At 38.8% G+C, this 20,583-nt stretch overlaps 2 protein-coding genes across 2 annotated transcripts in view; one reads left to right on the top strand and one right to left on the bottom strand.

Moving 5' to 3' along the window:
• On the top strand, positions 6,853–8,084 carry LOC109830901. The gene is made up of 4 exons (XM_020398258.1): positions 6,853–7,278; positions 7,361–7,468; positions 7,559–7,576; positions 7,683–8,084. Exons 1-4 carry the CDS (start codon positions 6,853–6,855, stop codon positions 8,082–8,084), a joined length of 954 nt encoding a protein of 317 aa, XP_020253847.1.
• LOC109830436 (RING-H2 finger protein ATL67-like) overlaps positions 13,661–20,583 on the bottom strand; it is a 7,971-nt gene continuing 1,048 nt past the window's right edge. The window contains exons 2-3 of the mRNA XM_020397689.1: positions 20,490–20,583; positions 13,661–14,321 (exon numbers count right to left, since the gene is read on the bottom strand). The exon at positions 20,490–20,583 is cut by the window's right edge and continues 1 nt beyond it. Coding sequence (XP_020253278.1) covers positions 13,898–14,321; positions 20,490–20,583 — 518 coding nt within the window. The 3' untranslated portion in view covers positions 13,661–13,897. The remainder of the gene's footprint in view (positions 14,322–20,489) is intronic.

The raw sequence follows: 20,583 nt of genomic DNA, 5'->3' as shown, positions 1-20,583 counted from the left end.
CTCTCTCTCTCTCTCTCTCTCTCTCTCTCTCTCTCTCTCTCTCTCTCCCCCCATTTCAGTTCTCAGATCTTCGCTCTCTCTCGGTTCCATCAAAACCCTAGCTCCTAGATCCAGCCGGCGACAACTCTTCGCTCTCTCTCAGTTCCATCAAAACCCTAGCTCCTAGATCCAGCCGGCGACAACTCTTCGCTCTCTCTCAGTTCCATCAAAACCCTAGCTCCTAGATCCAACTGATGACGACGATCCAAATGACGACGGCTCGCAAGCACTAATCTCACCTTAGGCGACAATGGTAATACAACGATGAGATCTTAGATCTAGGAGTACTACGATTTATTTTTCCTGAATTTTGATTGATTTGCTCTTTTTAATTTAATTTCTTATTTCAATGCCTAGTTGATTAATGATCTCGTCATTTAGTTGTTTAAGAAGTGATGATTTATCTATGATTGCAGCGAAATTGATGTTTATTATGTCATTTATTTATTTATTTTCAATTCATGATCAATGTTATGATGGAATAGCTTGAAGTCAAAATTTTATAGATTTTGGCATTTATTCATGATTAATTGATGTTAACGCTTGCAAATGCGTGTGGAAACGTTGGAGTAGCTGGGGGGTCAGGAATCAGGCCGAGCCTGATCCTTCCCCCTTCTTGTTCTAAAATCTACGACGCCATGGGAAGTTTTTTTGCTGTCATTAGTGAGGGCGACATTGGTCGCTGTCCATCAAAAATGCGTTAAGGATTGCCAAAACTGCAAACTGAAATGCCCCAAGTAGTAGTATTGATACTGATGTGAGGATGAGAACCTGAATTTGACTGCACTAGCTGTTGGGGATGCACAATTCCCCTGATGCGATTTGGAAATAGAGATTTAGGAGAGAAGAGAGAAAATCAAACAATCTCAAACACACAAGATTTACGTGGTTCGCTTCTCAATGTGAGAAACTACGTCCACGGCCGCCGCAGGAGAAAAATTCACTATTTTTCGTCACTTTACATCATGCCCTAATCAACCCTTTTATAGACTTAAGGGTTTAACCAATAAAAAAGGAAACAGAACAAAACAGGTTAAAATTCAAAATTGGGCCAAAACCCGACTCCGGTCGACCGCAGCACCACGTGCGGTCGACCGCGACGAATCCTATTCCTGATCGAGCTCTCTGGACTTTGGGCGGTCGACCGCAGCGCCATGTGCGGTCGACCGGGCTTCACATATCCTAACAATCTCCCACTTGGAGACTAACTATCAATCTCTTTCAGCTCTCTCTGCGGCGACGGCCTCCATTTCATCAAGTGCTGAGGCCAACTGAAGTTGAACACAACTTCAGTTTCTCTGTAGTGACAACCTTGGTAAGCATATCAGCTGGGTTCTTGCTTCCTTGAATCTTCACAAGTTCCAATATGTCCTCGTCCAACGCTGATCTTATGAAGTGGTAGCGGACCTGTATGTGTTTGGTCCTTGCATGAAAAGCGGGATTCTTTGCCAAATGAATTGCGCTCTGGCTATCACAATGTAGGACACTCTTCTCACTTTTCTGTCCCAGCTCCTCCAAGAAACCCTGCAACCATATCATCTCCTTGCTTGCCTCTGTCACAGCAACATATTCAGCCTCTGTCGTTGATAAAGCAACGATCTTCTATAACTGAGAAACCCAACTAATAGCTGTAGAGCCCAAAGTGAATACATATCCTGTAGTACTCCTTCTCTGGTCTATCTCACCAGCATAGTCTGCATCAACAAAACCCTGCAGGACTAACTTGCCTCTCCTGAAGCATAAGCAATCTTCTATAGTACCTCGCAGGTATCTCAGAATCCACTTTACTGCTTCCCAGTGCTGCTCTCCTGGATCTGACATAAATCTGCTCACAGCTCCCACTGCATGGGCAATGTCAGGTCTCGTGCATACCATGGCGTACATAAGGCTTCCGATGGCTGAAGCATAAGGAACCTTAGCCATGTAATCTTTCTCTTCATCAGTAACAGGGCACTGCTCCTTAGTCAATCTGAAATGACTAGCTAACGGTGTGCTGACGGCCTTAGCACCACTCATCCTGAATCTCTCAAGCACCCGTCGAATATACTCGGCCTGAGATAGTCGTAGTGTGCCTAAGAGTTTGTCTCTGCTGATCTTCATTCCCAATATCTGCTTCGTTGCGCCTAGGTCCTTCATGTCAAACTCACTCGATAGCTGCTTCTTCAGCTTCTTGATCTCTCTCATGTCTGAGCCGGCCACAAGCATGTCGTCGACATATAGGAGCAGGATGATATAACTCTTGTCAAACTCTTTGACAAAATAGCAATGATCAGCATTGCACCTGGAGTAACCGTTCCTGTGCATGAATCCATCAAACTTTTTGTACCATTGCCTTGGAGCTTATTTTAGGCCGTACAAGCTCTTCTTTAATCTGCATACTATCTTCTCTTTTCCCTTCTGAGTAAACCCCTCTGGCTGCTGCATATATATCTCTTCCTCTAGATCACCGTGGAGGAAAGCTGTCTTTACATCTAGCTGCTCGAGATGTAGATCTTCAGCTGCAACAATACTCAGGACTGTTCTGATGGTAGTCAGTTTGACTACTGGAGAGAAGATTTCTGTGTAATCAACTCCTTCTCTCTGCTGAAATCCTTTAACCACCAATCTGGCCTTGTATCTCTTGGAACCATCATGTTCCTCTTTGATTCTGTACACCCATTTATTGCTCAAGGCCTTTTTCCCCGTTGGTAGCTTCGCAAGTTCCCATGTCTTGTTGGTGTTCAAGGATTTTATTTCATCTTTCATGGCGAGCTCCCACTTGCTCGCATCATCCACTCGAAGGGCCTCATCATAACTTTCTGGCTCTCCACCATCACTCAACAATAGGTAGTTGAGATGAGCTCTGGGCTGTAGTGATGGGTACTTCGGATTAGGCTTGGGGACTCTAGCTGACCGCCTAAACTCTCTGACGGGCGAAACAAGCTCTCCATCTTCATCTGCCCCCTCTGAAGTAGTCTCATCCATCAACTCTTCTTCTTCATCAGAACTAGCTTCAGGATTGCCTCCACCTGAGGCATAATCTGACTCGAAATATGTAGGATCACTCTGCATCGAGCTAGTGGGCTGAACTGCATCACGGTCTTTGTAGAGGACTGATTCGTTAAAGACCACATCCCTACTTCTGATGATTTTCTTGTTCTGCTCATCCCAAAATTTGTAGCCAAACTCATCACCGCCATAGCCAACAAAGAAACATTTCAAAGACTTAGGATCAAGTTTGTTTCTTGCATGATCACTCAGATGAACATAAGAAACACAACCAAATACTCTCAGGTGAGAAAGGTTTACCTGCTTTCCACTCCATACTTCTTCAGGTATTTTGTGCTCCAAAGGCACTGATGGTCCCCGGTTGATCAAGTAGGCAGCTGTGTTGACTGCTTCTGCCCAGAATTGCTTTGGAAAACCTGCTTGTAACCGCATACTTCTGGCTCTCTCAGTCAATGTTCTGTTCATGCTTTCTGCTACGCCATTCTGCTGGGGTGTACCTGGCATTGTCCTCTCTAATCTAATGCCACTGTCATAACAGAACTTCTTGAACTCTGAGTCTTCACACTCGTCGCCGTTGTCAGAACGAAGCTTCTTGATCTTCAAACCGGTCTCGTTCTCAACCATAGCCTTCCATCGCTTGAAGACTTCAAACACTTCTGATTTATGTTTCATGAAATAGACCCAAGTCTTCCTCGAGTGATCATCTATAAAGGTCACGAAATATAACCTTCCGCCGGTGGATGGAACTGATGCTGGGCCCCACACATCTGTGTGACCTAACTCAAGCTTCTCTTCTTTAGGAGTTCTGCCAACCCTTTTGAAGCTTATTCTCTTTTGTCTCCCTAGAATGCAGCTTTCACATAAGTCAATTTCAGCCGATCTCAAACCTGGTAACTTCCCGTTCGATTGCATAACCTTTAGGCCTTTGCTACTCATGTGACCTAACCTCTGGTGCCACAAATTTGGGTCTTCACTGCCTTCAGCCACTGCAATGGAACCTCGTGCATCTATCGTCATGTAGAGAGATCCCGTCTTCGTACCACGGGCAACAACCATGGATCCCTTTGTAACCTTCCATGTATCACATGCAAAGGTTGATACGTATCCCTCTTTCGCCAATTGTCCTATGGAAATCAGATTTTTCCTCAAGCTAGGAACATGTCTCACATCACTCATCTTCCATGTAGACCCATTGAGCTTGATTTGCATGACTCATTTGCCAACAATATCACAAGGCTGATCATCACCAAGATAGACTTTTCCTAGGTTTCCTGAAACGTAGTTCTCAAATAAATCTCTATTTGAGGTAGCATGAAACGAAGCTCCTGAATCCAGCACCCACGATTCAGTTTTGCTCTCCAACGAACAGATTAATGCATCATCTGATTCTCCTGAGGCCACGTTCGCTTCAGTCTTGTTCTCCTTGTCTTTCTTGGGTTCTCGGCACTGATTTTCATAGTGGTCAAACTTGCCACAATTCCAGCAGTCTATCTCCTTCTTTCCCTTGCGGTTCCTGGACTTTGGCCTTCCGTTCCTCGAGTTAGATCTTCCTCGGCTACTCCCTCTATTTCTGTTTCTGTTTCTTCCTCTGCCTTCAAGATTCAACGCCGAACCTGAATTAGAAATCCCTTCCTCTTGTCTTCTTATTTCCTCAGTCATAATCATGTCCACCACCTCTGAAAACTTCAGCTTTGATTTGCCACATGATCCGCTGATCGAGATAACGGTACCCTTCCAACTGTCGGGCAATTGACCAAGTATCAAGAGGGCTTGGATTTCATCGTCAAACTGAATATTGACCGAGTTTAGTTGATCCGTGATCTCGTTAAACTCGTTCAGGTGTTCCTTGAATTTCTGGCTCTCGGACATCCTCAAATTAAATAGCTTTTTAATGAGATGTACCTTATTCGCCGCAGAGGGCTGCTCATACATACTGGACAACGCCGCCATGAGATCCGCCGTCGTATTCTGATTCTTGATGTTGAACGCTACTGATTTAGACAAGGTCAACCTGATCGCTCCAAGGGCCTTTCGATCCAATAGCTTCCAATCCGCATCCTTCATATCCGTCGGCTTCTCTCCCAATGGTAGGTATAAATCCTTCTGATAGAGGTAGTCCTCCATCTGCATCTTCCAGAACCCGAAGTTTGTTCCATCAAACTTCTCAATCTTGGATGTTTCCTTCTCAGATCCCATTGTCTCTGACCTCAAATCGCTCGCGCCGAACCTGGTCGCTCTGATACCACTTGTTGGGGATGCACAACCCCCCTGATGCGATTTGGAAATAGAGATTTAGGAGAGAAGAGAGAAAATCAAACAATCTCAAACACACAAGATTTACGTGGTTCGCTTCTCAATGTGAGAAACTACGTCCACGGCCGCCGCAGGAGAAAAATTCACTATTTTTCGTCTCTTTACATCATGCCCTAATCAACCCTTTTATAGACTTAAGGGTTTAACCAATAAAAAAGGAAACAAAACAAAACAGGTTAAAATTCGAAACTGGGCCAAAACCCGACTCCGGTCGACCGCCGCACCACGTGCGGTCGAGCGCGACGAATCATATTCCTGATCGAGCTCTCTGGACTTTGAGCGGTCGACCGCAGCGCCATGTACGGTCGACCGCGAAGCTGATTGCAGACTGGGCTTGCTCTCTGGACTTTTGCCGGTCGACCGCAGCGCCATGCTCGGTCGACCACGATGAGCTCCTGGCCTGTGCACCCAGCTGTGCACGACGTCGGTCGACCGCCGCGCCATGGCCGGTCGACCGCGATGCAGAAAACTGTCTCCTTCATCGTTTTGCTTGAACTTCTCCATCGTCGATCCTGTTCCTCCTGTTCCAACTTTGTTCCTCCTCTCTTCTGAAGTATAGGGCATGCTTGATAGTTAGACTTCACATATCCTAACACTAGCCAGCTAGCCTACCTCTGCTGTCTGAATAAAGTGGACTTATATACTCTTATCCCTGAAAGTTTTAACTAATAAATTGTCTGATTACTTGCTAAAAATTAGGGGTCTATATAACATGTATTTATATATGGGCTTTTGTGTTCATGCTCTCAAACATTTATATGACAAGTCTTTCCTTGCTGCTCTTACTAGCAAAATTGTGGCAATAGATTGAAGTCAAAATTTTATAGATTTTGGCATTTTATTCCATGATTTTCTGATAGAAAGATGAATACCCATCTCAAGTTTGAACAATTTCTATTTGACGTGTATCTTGATATGTATGGTAAAGATATTTTTATATCTTATAAACTGCATTTGTTCTTCTTAAGGCTATTTGCATTTTGTAATATATTAGTGATGCGTTGTTAGTTCATGACTTTAAAAGTTACCTCTAAAGAGCAAATACTTGCAGACTTTTGTCATTTGTATTTAAAAATTAATATCTTGATTGCAAGCTTAGAGTGTATACCTAGTGATTTGTATCAAACTAATTAAAGACCCTTTTAGGAATTGCATGATGCATTGTTCTACAGCCTTGTAGGTGATATCTAACATTAGAAACCTCTGTTTTTGTCTCAAATCCAGGAGCCTTGTAGGTGATATCTAGCATGAATATCCATATTATTATCTTTAGTGTTTGATAATTACGTTTAGTAATTCTAAATTTATTATTCTTTTCCTTTACATTTACTCCATGTTACATGGTCTGATTCTATCTCTTAGATAGGTATAGTTTTACACATTAATTTTTGATGATGAAACAGTTTAGGAGAAAATGTCAAACCAACAAAGTTTATAGGGAACGCGCAAGGGAAGAAGTAGGTGAAGATGATGGGAAAAAAGCTAGTTATCATAATTGTGTCTTTCAAAATAATGGTAGTTGGAGCATACCGTCATAGAAGAAGGTCTAGCATCAAGGAGATAACATGGAGTGAAGATGTGCGTGCTCATAAAAGAGCCCTCTGGATAGACACATTAATGAATGATACAATATGTCGGGAGCAACTACGTCTTAATAGACGTTGTTTTGAGAAGTTGTGTGCCATTTTACGGTCTAAAGGAGGATTGGTGACTTCTAGGAATGTCACGGTGAGAAAAGCTGTGGCATTTTTCCTACATGTTATTTCTCATAACTTGAAGAATCGAACCGTTGGAGTAATATTTTTTCGTTCCGGAGAAGCTATAAGCCGACAATTTCATACGATGCTCCGAGCGGATATGAATATTGGGAAGTATTATGTCAAACAAGCAGAATCCACAACTAGTTATGCCGGAGATATCAAATGGAAATGGTTTGAGGTAATAATAATTTGTTTTTTGGATACATAGATTCGTTCGTGCAAATATGTAATCTATATGATATTATGGGGTTGATTGTTAGGGTGTACTTGGAGAACTTGATGGGACACACATTCAAATGACTGTCCCTCTTGAGGATCAACCTAGATATCGAGATAGAAAGGGTGATATCAACACAAATGTCCTTGCCGTGTGCAATCCTAATCTCTAATTTACTTATATTTTACCTGGTTGGGAAGGATCCGCATCTGATTCTCGCACCCTTTGTGATGCTTTGTAGAGGCCTAATGGTTTAAAGGTACCAACAAGTAAGACATTAGCTTGGTTTTTATAGACTTTTCTTTTTTTAACTAGTTTTTTCATGTTTAAGCTAAAATGTTTATATTGATGACGTTGTACATAAGTATTATCTTGTGGATTTGGGGTTCACCAATAGTTGGGGTTTCTTAGCTCCATACAGAGGCACTTGGTACCATTTGAATTTGTGGCGAGGGAATACTCTAACAAATTACAAGGAGCTCTTCAATCTGCGACATTCATCTGCTCGAAATGCTATTGAAAGAGCATTTGGAGTGTTGAAAAAACGATGGGCCATTCTTAGAACATCAAACTTCTTTGACAAAAAGACTCAAGTTAGAATTATAAATGCTTGTTTTATTCTTCACAATTTCGTAAGAGATGAAAATATGGAAGAGAATGATTTATTGCGTGAGGTGGACGGGGAGCTTGAAAATACAAACACATTTGATAGCGACAATGAGGTTGATGTTGATTATATTACAAGTGCTCGAGCAACGGATGAGTAGAGTTTGTTCAGAGATGATATTGCTTTGGAGATGTTCAATGAATATCAAGCTCGGAGAGCTCGTGCTACTTGAGATTTTCTTTTATAATTATAGGTTGATGAGCTGAATTTCAAGTGTGATTTGACTCAATATGTTTCTGTTTTCTATATATGAATGGTTCATCTTTCTTTAATTTCTTTGTCTTGTTATTGGCAATTGCAACCATATTTCTGTTACATGACTTTTTCTTTGCATAGGGAACCATATTATATTTGTTGCTAATGTGATTTTACTTCTACAAGTTCTTAATAGTAAGCCTGCTGGTAGGTACGTGTGATTATTGACTTAATTGAGTGTTATTGTTGTTCTGTTAAGACATTACCCCATTATATTGATTTGTTATAATATCTTCTTTTTGATATGTTCAATGAAGTTTCTCTGACTTTAGAGTTTATCTACTGATATGATTTCCTTCTTTTTAAGGTAATGATTAGAAAAGTTAAAGAGACTTTGCCTCCTACACAAGAGGTAGGAAAAGGAGCTATCTTATGTTTGCGTCGAAAATTGATGTATTCATTACGGTATTCATTACAACTTCAGTCGTTACAATGAAAACAAAAAAAAGATAGTGTTTTTATAAGACTCTTACACAATGAAAGAAATAAAAGATTACAACTTTCGTCAAACAAACGCAGGGAGATCGTTTATCGATCGTCTGCTTGCGTGGGATCTTTGCCTGTGTCGGGGTTTATCCGTGGACGACCGTCGATTAGATCCGGTTGTTGAAAATTCGGCAGATCTTCGCCTTCGCCGAGGAAGAATTTGATTTGAAGCGCTGAGATCAACCAAGCGAAATCAGTAGCTCTTCTCGAGATCAAGACCAAACCTGATCTCAAGGAAATGGGGGAAACAGACGTCGGATCTCTCGAACTCTCCTTCTTTATGCCGAAGAATTCGCCAAGATCTGTCAACCTTCGCTGAAATTCGTGCTCCTTTGACTCCTCAATCCGGTAGCACCTCCTCCTCTTGATAATTAATCCCCCCGAGAAATGAGCACCCGAGCTCGTATTTATAAGATTCGGAAGCGGTTATTTGGATGAGAAAGAATGATTCGTCCTTATCTTCAGTTAATAACTGATTAACCATGTTAGGGGATGATATCAGATCATTTTGGATGCTCAGCAACGAGCAAATCCTGAGAAAAACCGTCAAAAACCGAACCGGGTCGAAACAACGCGCGCAGGACAAATCTGACCCTCGCTTGCGCGGGTCGGATTATTCCGACCCGCGCCGGCGCGGGTTGATTATTCCGACCCGCGCTTGCGCGGGTCGAATCATTCTGACCCGCGCGGGCGCGGGTCAGTTTGGTCCGTACCGCGCGGCGCGCTTTTGGTTTCGCTGATTTTCGTGTTTTCCGGTTCTTCCGGGACTTGTATTTTCCACCGTTTTGCATATTTGATCGTCTTGTTGACTTGCACGCTTCGTTGCGGGATTGACCGTCAACACGCGCGTTGGTTGATATGCGCGTGTGTTGATTGATACACGCGTGTTGACCGATGCGCACGAACTGATTGATGCGCGCGTATTGATTGATGCACGCGTGTTGATGGACGCACGCGAGCTGATTGACGCGCGCGTGTTGATTGACGCACGCGAGCTGATTGACACGCGCGCGTTGATTGATGCATGCGGGCCACTTGGTTCGTCGTTTCGCTTCATGTGCTTGCCGACGACAGATAATCCTCTTAGAATTGGATAACGACGTTCATCGTCTTCTCTCCGTCTCGAGCTGTGTGCAGGCACCCATAGGTATTTTTAGACGCCTACATCTTACTTGGAATCCACAAATGGACATGATACTGACGATCGTGTTTTACAATCAACTAAACCAAGGCAATAAAGGTGAGGGGGATTGGAAGCCTCAAGCTTATCAAGCTGTTGTTGATGAGTTAAAATCCAAATTAGGTTTGTCTATCACGGTGGATCATGTAAAGAATAGGGTAAAACTTTGGAAGAGACACTATGCCATCATCACTGAAATACGGATAAAAACCAAGTTCAGATGGGACGATGATAAGAAAATGGTGGTAATTACTATTGAGGACTTGGTAGATTGGACCAAGTATTGTGAGGTATGTATCATATAATGTGCTATTATATTCTTCGCGTTCCCTTTAGGTTAAGATATTCATGCTATATGTTGCCTGGAACATTACTTATTGTGAGATATTCATGCTATATGTTGCCTGGAACATTACTTATTGTGAGATATTCATGCTATATACATTTTGCTGCATTTGTAATTTATTGTGGCAAACACATATTTTTGTAGTCTTAAATTTAGTTCTTCTAACCATTACACTAAAACTCCGAAGTTATGGTGAGGATCAAAGATTATAGTTTTATATTAATTCTAACATGCCCCCACAGGTCGAGCGCCCCTTTTTATGGGTCGAAACCTGGACTCACATAGCGGTGTCAATTTTTAGAAAATCCGCATTTAATTCGTGATCGGTAGGATTTGAACCTGGGTTGCTCTGATACCATCTTAAATTTAGTTCCTCTAACCATTACACCAAAACTCTGAAGTTATGGTGAGGATCAAGGATTATAGTTTTATATTAATTCTAACAAGTAGATGGGGGGTAATCATACTGTAAGGGCCGGTTGATCTAAACTGGGAAGATGCTGGTTAAACTGTTGGGGGTGCTTTGTTTGATTCTGAGTACATGCTGCTCTTAATTTTATTGAATGGTAACACCTGTTACAGGATCTTGGAGCATAAGAGAGATCTTTGAAGCTATGAACATAATTTGAAGTTTTTCTCGCCTCCATAAATGTCACATGTCTTCCCTCTAAATCTCGAATTATTTTGTTTTCCTCCCTTTCTTTCTTTCTTATTTTCTGTCTTTGAATGAACAAATTTTAGAGAATGTACAAGGTTTGCAGAGTTCTGTACTGTATTTCCTTATTATGTGATTATGTTGCTGAGTTTTTTCATTATCCCTGGAATGTGACTCAGCATCGCATCCGGTCTAAAGAGTTGATGATTTTTTAAAAAATCCCCTCATCTTTTATATTTCTTGGCTTAATATTTTGAAATGCAGGCTTTGGATCTTAGTTGCACTTTTATGAATATAAGCATTCTTTAGATTTGATAGTGCTTTAACTGAACTTCATGTACACCCGGATGCAAACAGCTGCAGATCTTCGCGTTCATGCATACGGAAGGATATTTAATACATACATATGTAGATAGTTGTTTTCACCGTATTGAATAAATGTGTCACTACTAGATTGTCTCACTATATTTTTGTTTCTTCTCATGCTTGCATAGGTAAATTCAGATGCCAAGGCATATCAAAACAAAGCTATTGAGATCTGGGATGATATATATGTGTTAGTGGGAACCGATAGAGCAACTGGCGAGGGTGCAGAACAAATTGATGATTCTATTGTAGCTATGGATATGGAAGGTGCGAATGAAGGGGAGAGCTCTAGCAGAGAGGTTTCAAAATCTTCTACTTCTAAATCCAATAAGAAGCTCAAGAGTGGCCCTTTAGCAAATGCAGTAAGTGATGTTGGTGAGATGCTAAAGAAGTATCTAGTGAGTACGAACCCACCAAAAGCTGATTGCGAGGAGATTTATGCCGAGGTATCTAAAGTGAGGGGGTATTCCTCCACATCAATTTTTAAGGGCAGTTAAAAGACTCATTGATGGTTCTGCACATGATTTCCGAATGTTGAAGTTACTTCCAGACAATCAAAAGTTAGATTCACATGATTTCCGAATGTTGAAGTTACTTCCAGACAATCAAAAGTTAGATTGGATTATGCTATGTCTTGAAAACTCAGACTTACTTCCAGACAATCAAAAGTTAGATTGGATTATGCTATGTCTTGAAAACTCAGACTAAAGGTAAAAAATAACTCATTAACTTTTCCATTTGCATTTAAGCTCTTATGTGCATCTATTTTGTATATGCTCATATGTGCATCTATTTTGCATCTTCTTATGTGTGCATCTATTTAGTTCACGTGCAGCTGTTCCCTATATTCTCATTTGTCTCTTAGTGTATATCAAAATTTTCATATTCACCAATGTTTTAAAAGAGATGCAAATATGTCACTTGCTATATCATAGGATTTTCACCCTCATTTCCAAAATGCAAATCATATTTGGTTATATTGACCATGTTTCCCAATATATGTACATGAATCATGTATCCAGAAGAGAAAGAATAATTATATGATACATCTATTAACTGTTTAGCTGTCTTTATCAACTATGGAATCTTGTAGTTTCCTCACGTTAGTTTACAAAATCTCCTTTGTCGCCATGAGTTGTGCACTGTTATTTCCCATCATAAGTCTACATTATTTCCATGGTTATGTGTCTGAATGATTTGTGTGGATATGCACCATACAGAGCGCTATTATAGAAGCTTGAGATTCTATCCTGATGACATAAAAGTTGGCCTAGCATTTATGGTTATCTTGAGATTATTTCCATGGTTATTTTTCTTTTGTTTTCTTGAGATTCCTTTATAGTATCACACTTTAAAATGGATTCTTTTGTTTTCTTGAGATTCCTTTATAGTATCACACTTTAAAATGGAGCTCATTTGGTCTTCTTATTGTTTCAGGTGATTTAAGACCTCGCAAAGCAATATCACACTTTAAAATGGAGCTCATTTGGTCTTCTTATTGTTTCAGGTGATTTAAGACCTCGCAAAGCAAGACCTCTTGAACCGGGGAGAGAAAGCTACAGTAAGAAATACAAAGCAAAAGTGTATAAGCATTAGAAAGAAACTCTTATTTGAATCAGATGTAAAAGTTTTAAAGAAACTAGTGCGAGAGCAACTTACGCATGACATTGTATGATGGGGAAATATTAACTAAAATTGTAGCTCAAACATATTTTGGATCTCTAGTTTGTTGAATTGTTATATGCAATATTTGAAGTTTCTACTTTATTTATTGTTGAATTGTTATATGCAATATTTGAAGTTTCTACTTTATTTATTGTTATAGTTAATGGTGGATGAGTTTATAAAATTTTATTGATGAATGATTTCGGTTTCTACTTTATTTATTGTTATAGTTAATGGTGGATGAGTTTATAAAATTTTATTGATGAATGATTTCGGTCATTTTTATGGTGATTATTAGGTGAACTATTGACATTCAGGCAATCGAAGTTTTAAGGTATATTATCTATATGTTAAGTTAGCTGGATATTTGATATACTATTTGAAGCATTTATTTCCACCAATTTTGATGCATAACTTATGTAAATTGATTACATTATTTCTAAATTATCTTCGAGCTACAATTTTAGTTCAGAAATTAGAATTCTACTAGTTGACAAACAACTCAATTGAAAATTTTAAAATTGAAATTCTAAAGTTTGCCAAGCATGAATTTTAAATTGAATTCTGGAATTCAAATTTGAATGTTTCCCAAACAAAAAAATTGAATTTGGAATTCTAGATTTCAAATTCCAGAATTCAATTCTGGAAATTGAAATCAAATTCTCAAATCCAAACGCAACCTTAAGTTAATTATAATATAATATTGACATTGACGACAAAGCATGAGTAAGCTTGAATCAGACTTTATATGCGAACTAAGGTTTACCCAGAAACTTTCACTTTGCAGAATTAAAAAATAATGTGACATTCACAGAAAACCCACGTGGAACAGTACATCTAGATTACGCACCATCAGGTTGCTGAATTTTGACATCAGTTTCTGTAAGTTCCTGCTTTCCCTATTCAGTTGTCAAAAGTCCGATTCAAACAGCCACCTTCAGTCCCCAGAACCTTGGTTAGCTATGGGTTTGATGGACTCTCCATGAGCTTTCCCTTTGTTTCCTGATAACAATCAATCTTCATACTGTCCATAGATGGCAACTCAAGAGCTACAGATGATTCTGACGTTAACTGATCCTCTTGAACAGATACTGCTCTCTGACTATCTTCTGTCGTTTCAGAATAGTGATAATTTGCGCACAGATAGTGGTAAGAATCCAACTCAAAGGTTTCTCGAGGGTAGAGAGATCTGATGGCTCCACTGTAGAGAGGCTGCATTGCCCTTTTTCGATCAGGAGAATCACGCAGTGATATTCTACATACAGGACATGTTGGATGTTGTTTTAGCCATATATCTATGCAGCTGACATGGAAAGCATGTTTGCAGTAAGGAAGGATGCGCAAAACGTCTCTCTCTTGGTATTCTGCAAGACATACGGTACACCTGCAACCAATTTCGAGTTAATTAATCCAGTCATGAATAATCTGAAGAGTCGTTTGAAGTTAAGGAGTACTAAAAAATAATGCAACATAATATAAAGAATTTAAAGGAGAATTACCAAGTTATTATGAATATCTAGCGAATTTTCAAATTTTCAATGGTTCAAGTCAAGGACCAACCTGAGTAACATATTACTTCCTAACTGAATGTCTAATACTAATAGCGTCATCAAAACTATTTACCTCTCAAGTACAATTACTACAAAAATATTACAAGATATTTCTGTCCTGTCAAGAAATAGTGACAAGTGCACAACATGGATTTTATGCAATCTGTATTACCTAGGTACTTCTATCATGAAGCCGTACCGGCACCCGACAATTACAAAACACCGGAACGTACCGAACACACCTTGGACACTTCTATCATGTATCGTACCCGTATCAGAGACCGATACTCATTGGACAGTCCTTAGTATATGCATATGTTTATTCCAACATGTACTCAATTATATAATACATGATTTAATTTAAAACACTCGTCATACACTCCCTGGACGTTTATCCTTCACATTCATAATCTGAACTATGATTTTAAAGGTCGTTTGGGTATTTGTTAAAAATGAGTGGTTTTCCAATTTATAGTCTGCATAATAAAATAAACATTAAAATGCCATTGGAATTTTAATTCTCATAATATGTGAATGAAAAAATATTATCGATCTTATGTAAATTATTAATGTATACCAATATCTATACCCCTGTCCATGCAACGTCGTATGCAATCTTTTTGGAAACTAAGGTGAATAATTCCAAGATAAATACACCAACTTATAGCAGGGAGCTACCTACTACGTATACTAGCTCCCCGTATATAAATATTATCAAAGATGGATATATAATGTAGAAATAAACTACCGGCATGAGTTTCAAGTACTTATATGATCTACATAGTCTTATCGGCTGATTTAGAGCTGTCTGCTGACAGCAATGATGATCTTGCCTATAGATTACATACTACCCAAGTAATACTAAACCAAACAAACAAGAACAGCTTATAGTTAGGGTTGAACGCAAACCAAATAATTAACGAATATTTTGTTAATTGTTTGAGTAACTATTCAACTATAATCGATTTAGCAATTCATGTAACAGCAATAAGATATTTATTAGAATTTGAATTTATAAACAAAATATATTATTAGAATTTGAATTAAGCATGTGTATATTCAATTTGTTTATTTATCAAATATTCAATTAAAATTTGATCACTTACAAATTGTATTACACACACGCACACACACGTTGTTACATTTGTCACCCACTTAACATCTTTCTATTTAAGTTCTATACTAAACCTACAGAGTCTTAAATTAGTTTTTAAACCAAATATTCAAATTAAAGATAAATACACACCATAATTATAAAGGAATAATTTCAATTATGAAGTTAAATTTAAATATTATTTAAAAAGAAATTCTTTAGAAAAAAATGAAAGTATTTCTTTACCCAAATAAAAAACTCCGAATTATTAGTCCAATAAATATACTTTAGCATTCAATATACTAAAAGTATCTTTTTAGTTAAACAGTTTAATACTCAAAATGTTTAAATTATTAGTCAAAATGTTTAAATATATATACTTTACCTTATAACATATTCTGCACAAACAATACGTAACAACTTGGATAATGAACTGAACAGTGCTCTACAGACAGGGATACTAGAATAAGGTAAGGACGGGACAAGCAAGCATGATGCCTAAACTTGAGATAAAGAAGTAGCAGTCTTTAGTATGCCAAATATAACAAATGAGCTTAGTTTGAGCAGTATGCCATTTCTTCCCTTGTGGGAGGTTGCGCTATACCAGTGGTGGGTAAGAGGATTCTCAAATGAAAATGCATGGACATATCATTAAATTATAGACAACTTGAGCTCATGTTGCATGGAGGCTAATAATGGCTTTGGAGGCTCTAAGAACCGACCTATAACTGCTAAGAGAGAATAATTCCACCCTTTTAAGGGATTTATTTTTCCATCAAGGGAGGTTATTTCTCCTATTACTAGAAATTTTCTTACTTCAATATCTGATCTTATTCTTTCTTTGGGGCACTCCCTACCCATTTATCTCATTTTTCCTCCCTTAGTATAAACCTATTGGGCTTTAAATATGAGTAATAAGTTGCCTGCGTTAATTATAAAACAGTACACAAAATAACAAAATAGCATGCTTGCCCACAGAGTAACCCAAAAAAACTGCTCATGATTGTCATTGTAGGTAAAAAAAAATAAAATAGGATATCTATGATAGCCTTGTGATGCGTGATAACTTTGGAGAATTGAAGATGAAGTCAAAACTTTCACTAAATACTTCTCTTCCCCCCATCAAGTAGAACAACCACTCTATTCCCTCTCCATCTGTAATCCAAAAGGAACTAGTAATCTTCTAATAAAATAAAAATTTCATGTTGGACAGTTTTGGAGAATTGAAGAAAAAGTCAAAATGTTATCTCATCTGTAGAGTGCTAATTCATTTAGGATTGAAGAAACTATTTTAGCATAAGATATTTGATTTGAGTTTATATTAGATATTTGATCTGAGTTTACTAACTGATTTGAGTTTATATTGGGATATCTGATATGAATTTAAGATTTAGCTATAAGACTTGAAATTTGAGTTTGAACTTCTTAGTTATATTTGAATTAAGACAGGTTATTGGAGTTAAATTTTGACTTGTCTATAAACCTTGACTTTTCAGATTTTAATAAAGAGACTGATTTCCTTTATTGATGAAAATCCAAGGAACAAATTCATGTGAGTTTTGCATATGGCGTGAAGCCAAATCCTACACCTTTAAAGTGTGCTTCCTTCTCTTTTTATAACGGGGTGTGTGATTCTCAGCTTGTCAAATTTTCTCCTATACTTTATTTCTCATCCAGTAGAACAGCCACCCTATTCAGTCAGTTTCTTATCTGTCTTGCAGCATACAGAACCAAACCTCCACATCAAGCCGCCAAATTTCCTCCTCTGTTAAACTGCAGAAGCCAGCCCCATTCGCTGTTTAACTACAGGCCCAAACAAAAAACAGAAAGCCTCCAAGCAGCCCCCATCTCTCTGATTTTATGAGCTGCCAATGTTCACCGACCCTTTCCCATCACCTAAACCACCCAACAGCATAAATTTGCTGGTTGCCTACCCATTACCCATCACCTATATTCCTTCTATCATACTTCAAAACCTTCTCTATGTAACCATCGAAAGTTTGAACTCTCCTTGTGGGCTTAGATAACCATCTGCACTGGTTCCAAAACCGAAGAATAACAGTTTTTTGGTGCAACTTTTCAAATTTCAGGTTAACTTTAGCTTATAGTCCTGTTGTTTGTACCTCCCTCAGAGCTATTGTGCACTGTTTGTGCTTGTAAACTAGATTTTTTTTTTAATTATCAACAATAGCTTACTGGATCTTAAAAAGTGAAGAGGGGAATTGAGTGGTAGAAACAAAGTATGCAAACTAGAAAGGGACCTACAAAGTGTTGCAACACGTCTTTTGTGGCAGGTCCCTTTCTAATTTGCATTATACTTCGTTTCTACCACTCAATTCCCATCTTCACTTTTTAAGATCCAATAAGGTTTTGTTGATAATTAAAAAAAACTTTACAAGCACAAATAGTGCACAATAACACCGAGGGAGGTACAAACAACAGGACTATAAACTAAAGTTAACCTGGAATTTGAAAGTTAAACCAAGAAACTGTTATTCTTCGGTTTTGTCACAAGTGCAGACGGTTATCTAAGCGCACAAGGAGAAAGTTCAAGCAACTAGAAAGGCCTAATCTGAAAATCATAAGTAAATTACAAACAAGCTTTCATAGCCTAGCAACACTATGTAGGTATTTTACAGAATGCATGAACGAAAAGTGGAAGTTCCACTAGGCAGAAAAGATAAAGCAGAGGAAATTTTGCCCCACTCAATGAAATTACATTAACGTTCCGAACTGTTTGAGGTATTTTGAATAGAATATGATGCATCTGGCCCTCCATTTTGATTAGGTGACGCACAACTGCAGAAGGGAAGATGGCCACATGTAATAGTAAGAAGCTAAGAAAAGAGCACTTGTCCTTGATCTACCTACGAGCTGGAGTTCTGTGCAGACATACTTTGCAATAGTATAGTATCGATTGTTACAAATTGAATTTCAACTTGTATGCATATCACCTAGTCTCAAATTTATTGATAATATCATAATAAAATGCATGTATTATGGATTCCTACAGAAGGTTCAGTTATGACTTGAAACATAAATCAAGCTAGCAGAGTTTGGTTATTGATGCATTGAAAGGGAAAATGAAATGGTCATGAGTTATGACAATGCAACATAAACTCATAAACCGTAAGTCAGGAGGAGTTACAAAAAGAGGTGTATGATTAAAGAAGATTAGGCTACACATCAGATGAAGAACCCAAATTGGAAGGAATAAGGATAAGTAAAGAAGATTTGCTCAATAGAAACCAATTGATTACACCCAGAAGTCAGTCAAGAAAGCAGATTGTGCAAATACTGCAAGTTGGAAGACTGGGTATACGACAACAAACGATACACAAGAAAAAATTGGCCACAATTAACGAAGAATATTAGCAATAACACTTGAAGATGTTCAATTTGCCAACGTTGCTTTTCATGTCTAGGTTTGTGTTTCTGCACTAACTCCTTTTTTCATATAGTTTTGTACAAAACGGAAACCGAGTAACTTCTTATACAAACATTGAAATAAAAACCCAACATGCTTCGAAATACACACAGATACGTAAAAGCAGACTTGCACAAGCGAAAATATAGAAGGTAACAGCTATGATGCACGGATACGGATACAGGACACGGATACGACATAGACATGGATACGGGATACGACAAAATAAAAAAAATAGGATACGGGGATACGACAAGGAATTTTTTTAATAAATTATTATTATATATAGAAAAATTTATAAAATTCAACTAACAATAAAAAATATGAATCTACCACAAAATAATAAGTTTGTAAACAAAAAGTACCTCAAGATGAAGTGGAAGCTAGTCCCATGACTTCTTCATTGCCTTCATCATCAGATTTATGATAAATGACAACGTAATACGAAAATCTCGATTTAGTATAAATGAGTAACTTTCTTCATCAGATTTATGATAATAATATGACGTTGGGCTGCTGCTCGAACTCAAAAACCGGAGGAGATGATGATGACACTGGTGGTGGTTGTACTGGACGTGGAGGAGGAATGAAGGGTGGACTTGAGGAGTCAGAGGAAGGAGTCAATCGGCGGGACCGGATCGAACAGCGGAGGTGATCGAATCGAACGAGAATGAGCTGAGAGATTGAGAGAGAGGATTAGGGTTAGGGTTTTTTCTTTTTTTCTTTCGTTTGAGTCAACTGAGGATCAAATCGAACGGAAGATTTGAGAAATAGGGATGGGTTTTTTTTAATCGAACGATTCGGGTTGGATTGTAACAACCAAGCCCGCAACCTACAACCCGAATGAATCAGCCTTCGACGAATCCGAGCCGTGTCCGAGCTCCTTTGACCGTGTCCGAGCCACGAATCCGAGCCGTGTCCGAGCTCCTTTGACCGTGTCCGAGCCTAATTTGACCGTTAATCCGTGTTGGACATGGATTGACCGTGTTCGACACGTGTCGTGACGAATCCGTGTCCGATTCGAGTCGAACACGGATTCGTGGCCTCCGGGGGCGAATCCGTGCTTCAGAAGGTAACATGTAACAATTCATCTTGGAAAATCCTTGAGCATTTTAGAATTGAGCAAACCAAAACTGGCAATACAATATCTGACAAGCTAAACATACAACAAGAAAACAAAAAAAACCAAATTGGAAAATTGCCGACAGACCACCTGTACTATACCAGAAGTGCAAACAGACCCCCTGTAGGTCTGTTTGTATGGATAGAACCCCCGAGTGAAACTTTTTGACTCTTTTAAGAGTAAAAAGTAATTCACTCAAGGGGTCAATCTGCAACTTGGGCAAATAGTGCAGGGACGGTATCCATACCAATAGAATACAGGGATTCGTTTGCAGTTGTTCGATAATACAGAGGGTCTATCTGCAACCAACCTAGACAAAATAGAGATATAATGAACATCTTAGTAAGGGGAAAACTTACTGGGTATCTTTTCCAGATGAGAAATAGTCACCAAATTCCTCCGTAGGAAAGCTTGCTACTACAAAAGGCTCCAACCCATGAAACCCACGTTCAA

This window comes from Asparagus officinalis, chromosome 2, assembly GCF_001876935.1.
Source record: "Asparagus officinalis chromosome 2, Aspof.V1, whole genome shotgun sequence".
Lineage (NCBI taxonomy): Eukaryota > Viridiplantae > Streptophyta > Magnoliopsida > Asparagales > Asparagaceae > Asparagus > Asparagus officinalis.
The sequence above is the reverse complement of the archived record's forward strand: the minus strand, read 5'-3'. Positions and strand labels throughout refer to the sequence as shown.

Bases quoted from the DNA above. Each gene is read 5' to 3' on its own strand.
- LOC109830901 (XM_020398258.1), top strand. From the start codon at position 6,853: ATGGTAGTTGGAGCATACCGTCATAGAAGAAGGTCTAGCATCAAGGAG. The intron at 7,279-7,360 runs GTAATAATAATT...GTTGATTGTTAG, and splicing joins TCAAATGGAAATGGTTTGAG to GGTGTACTTGGAGAACTTGA.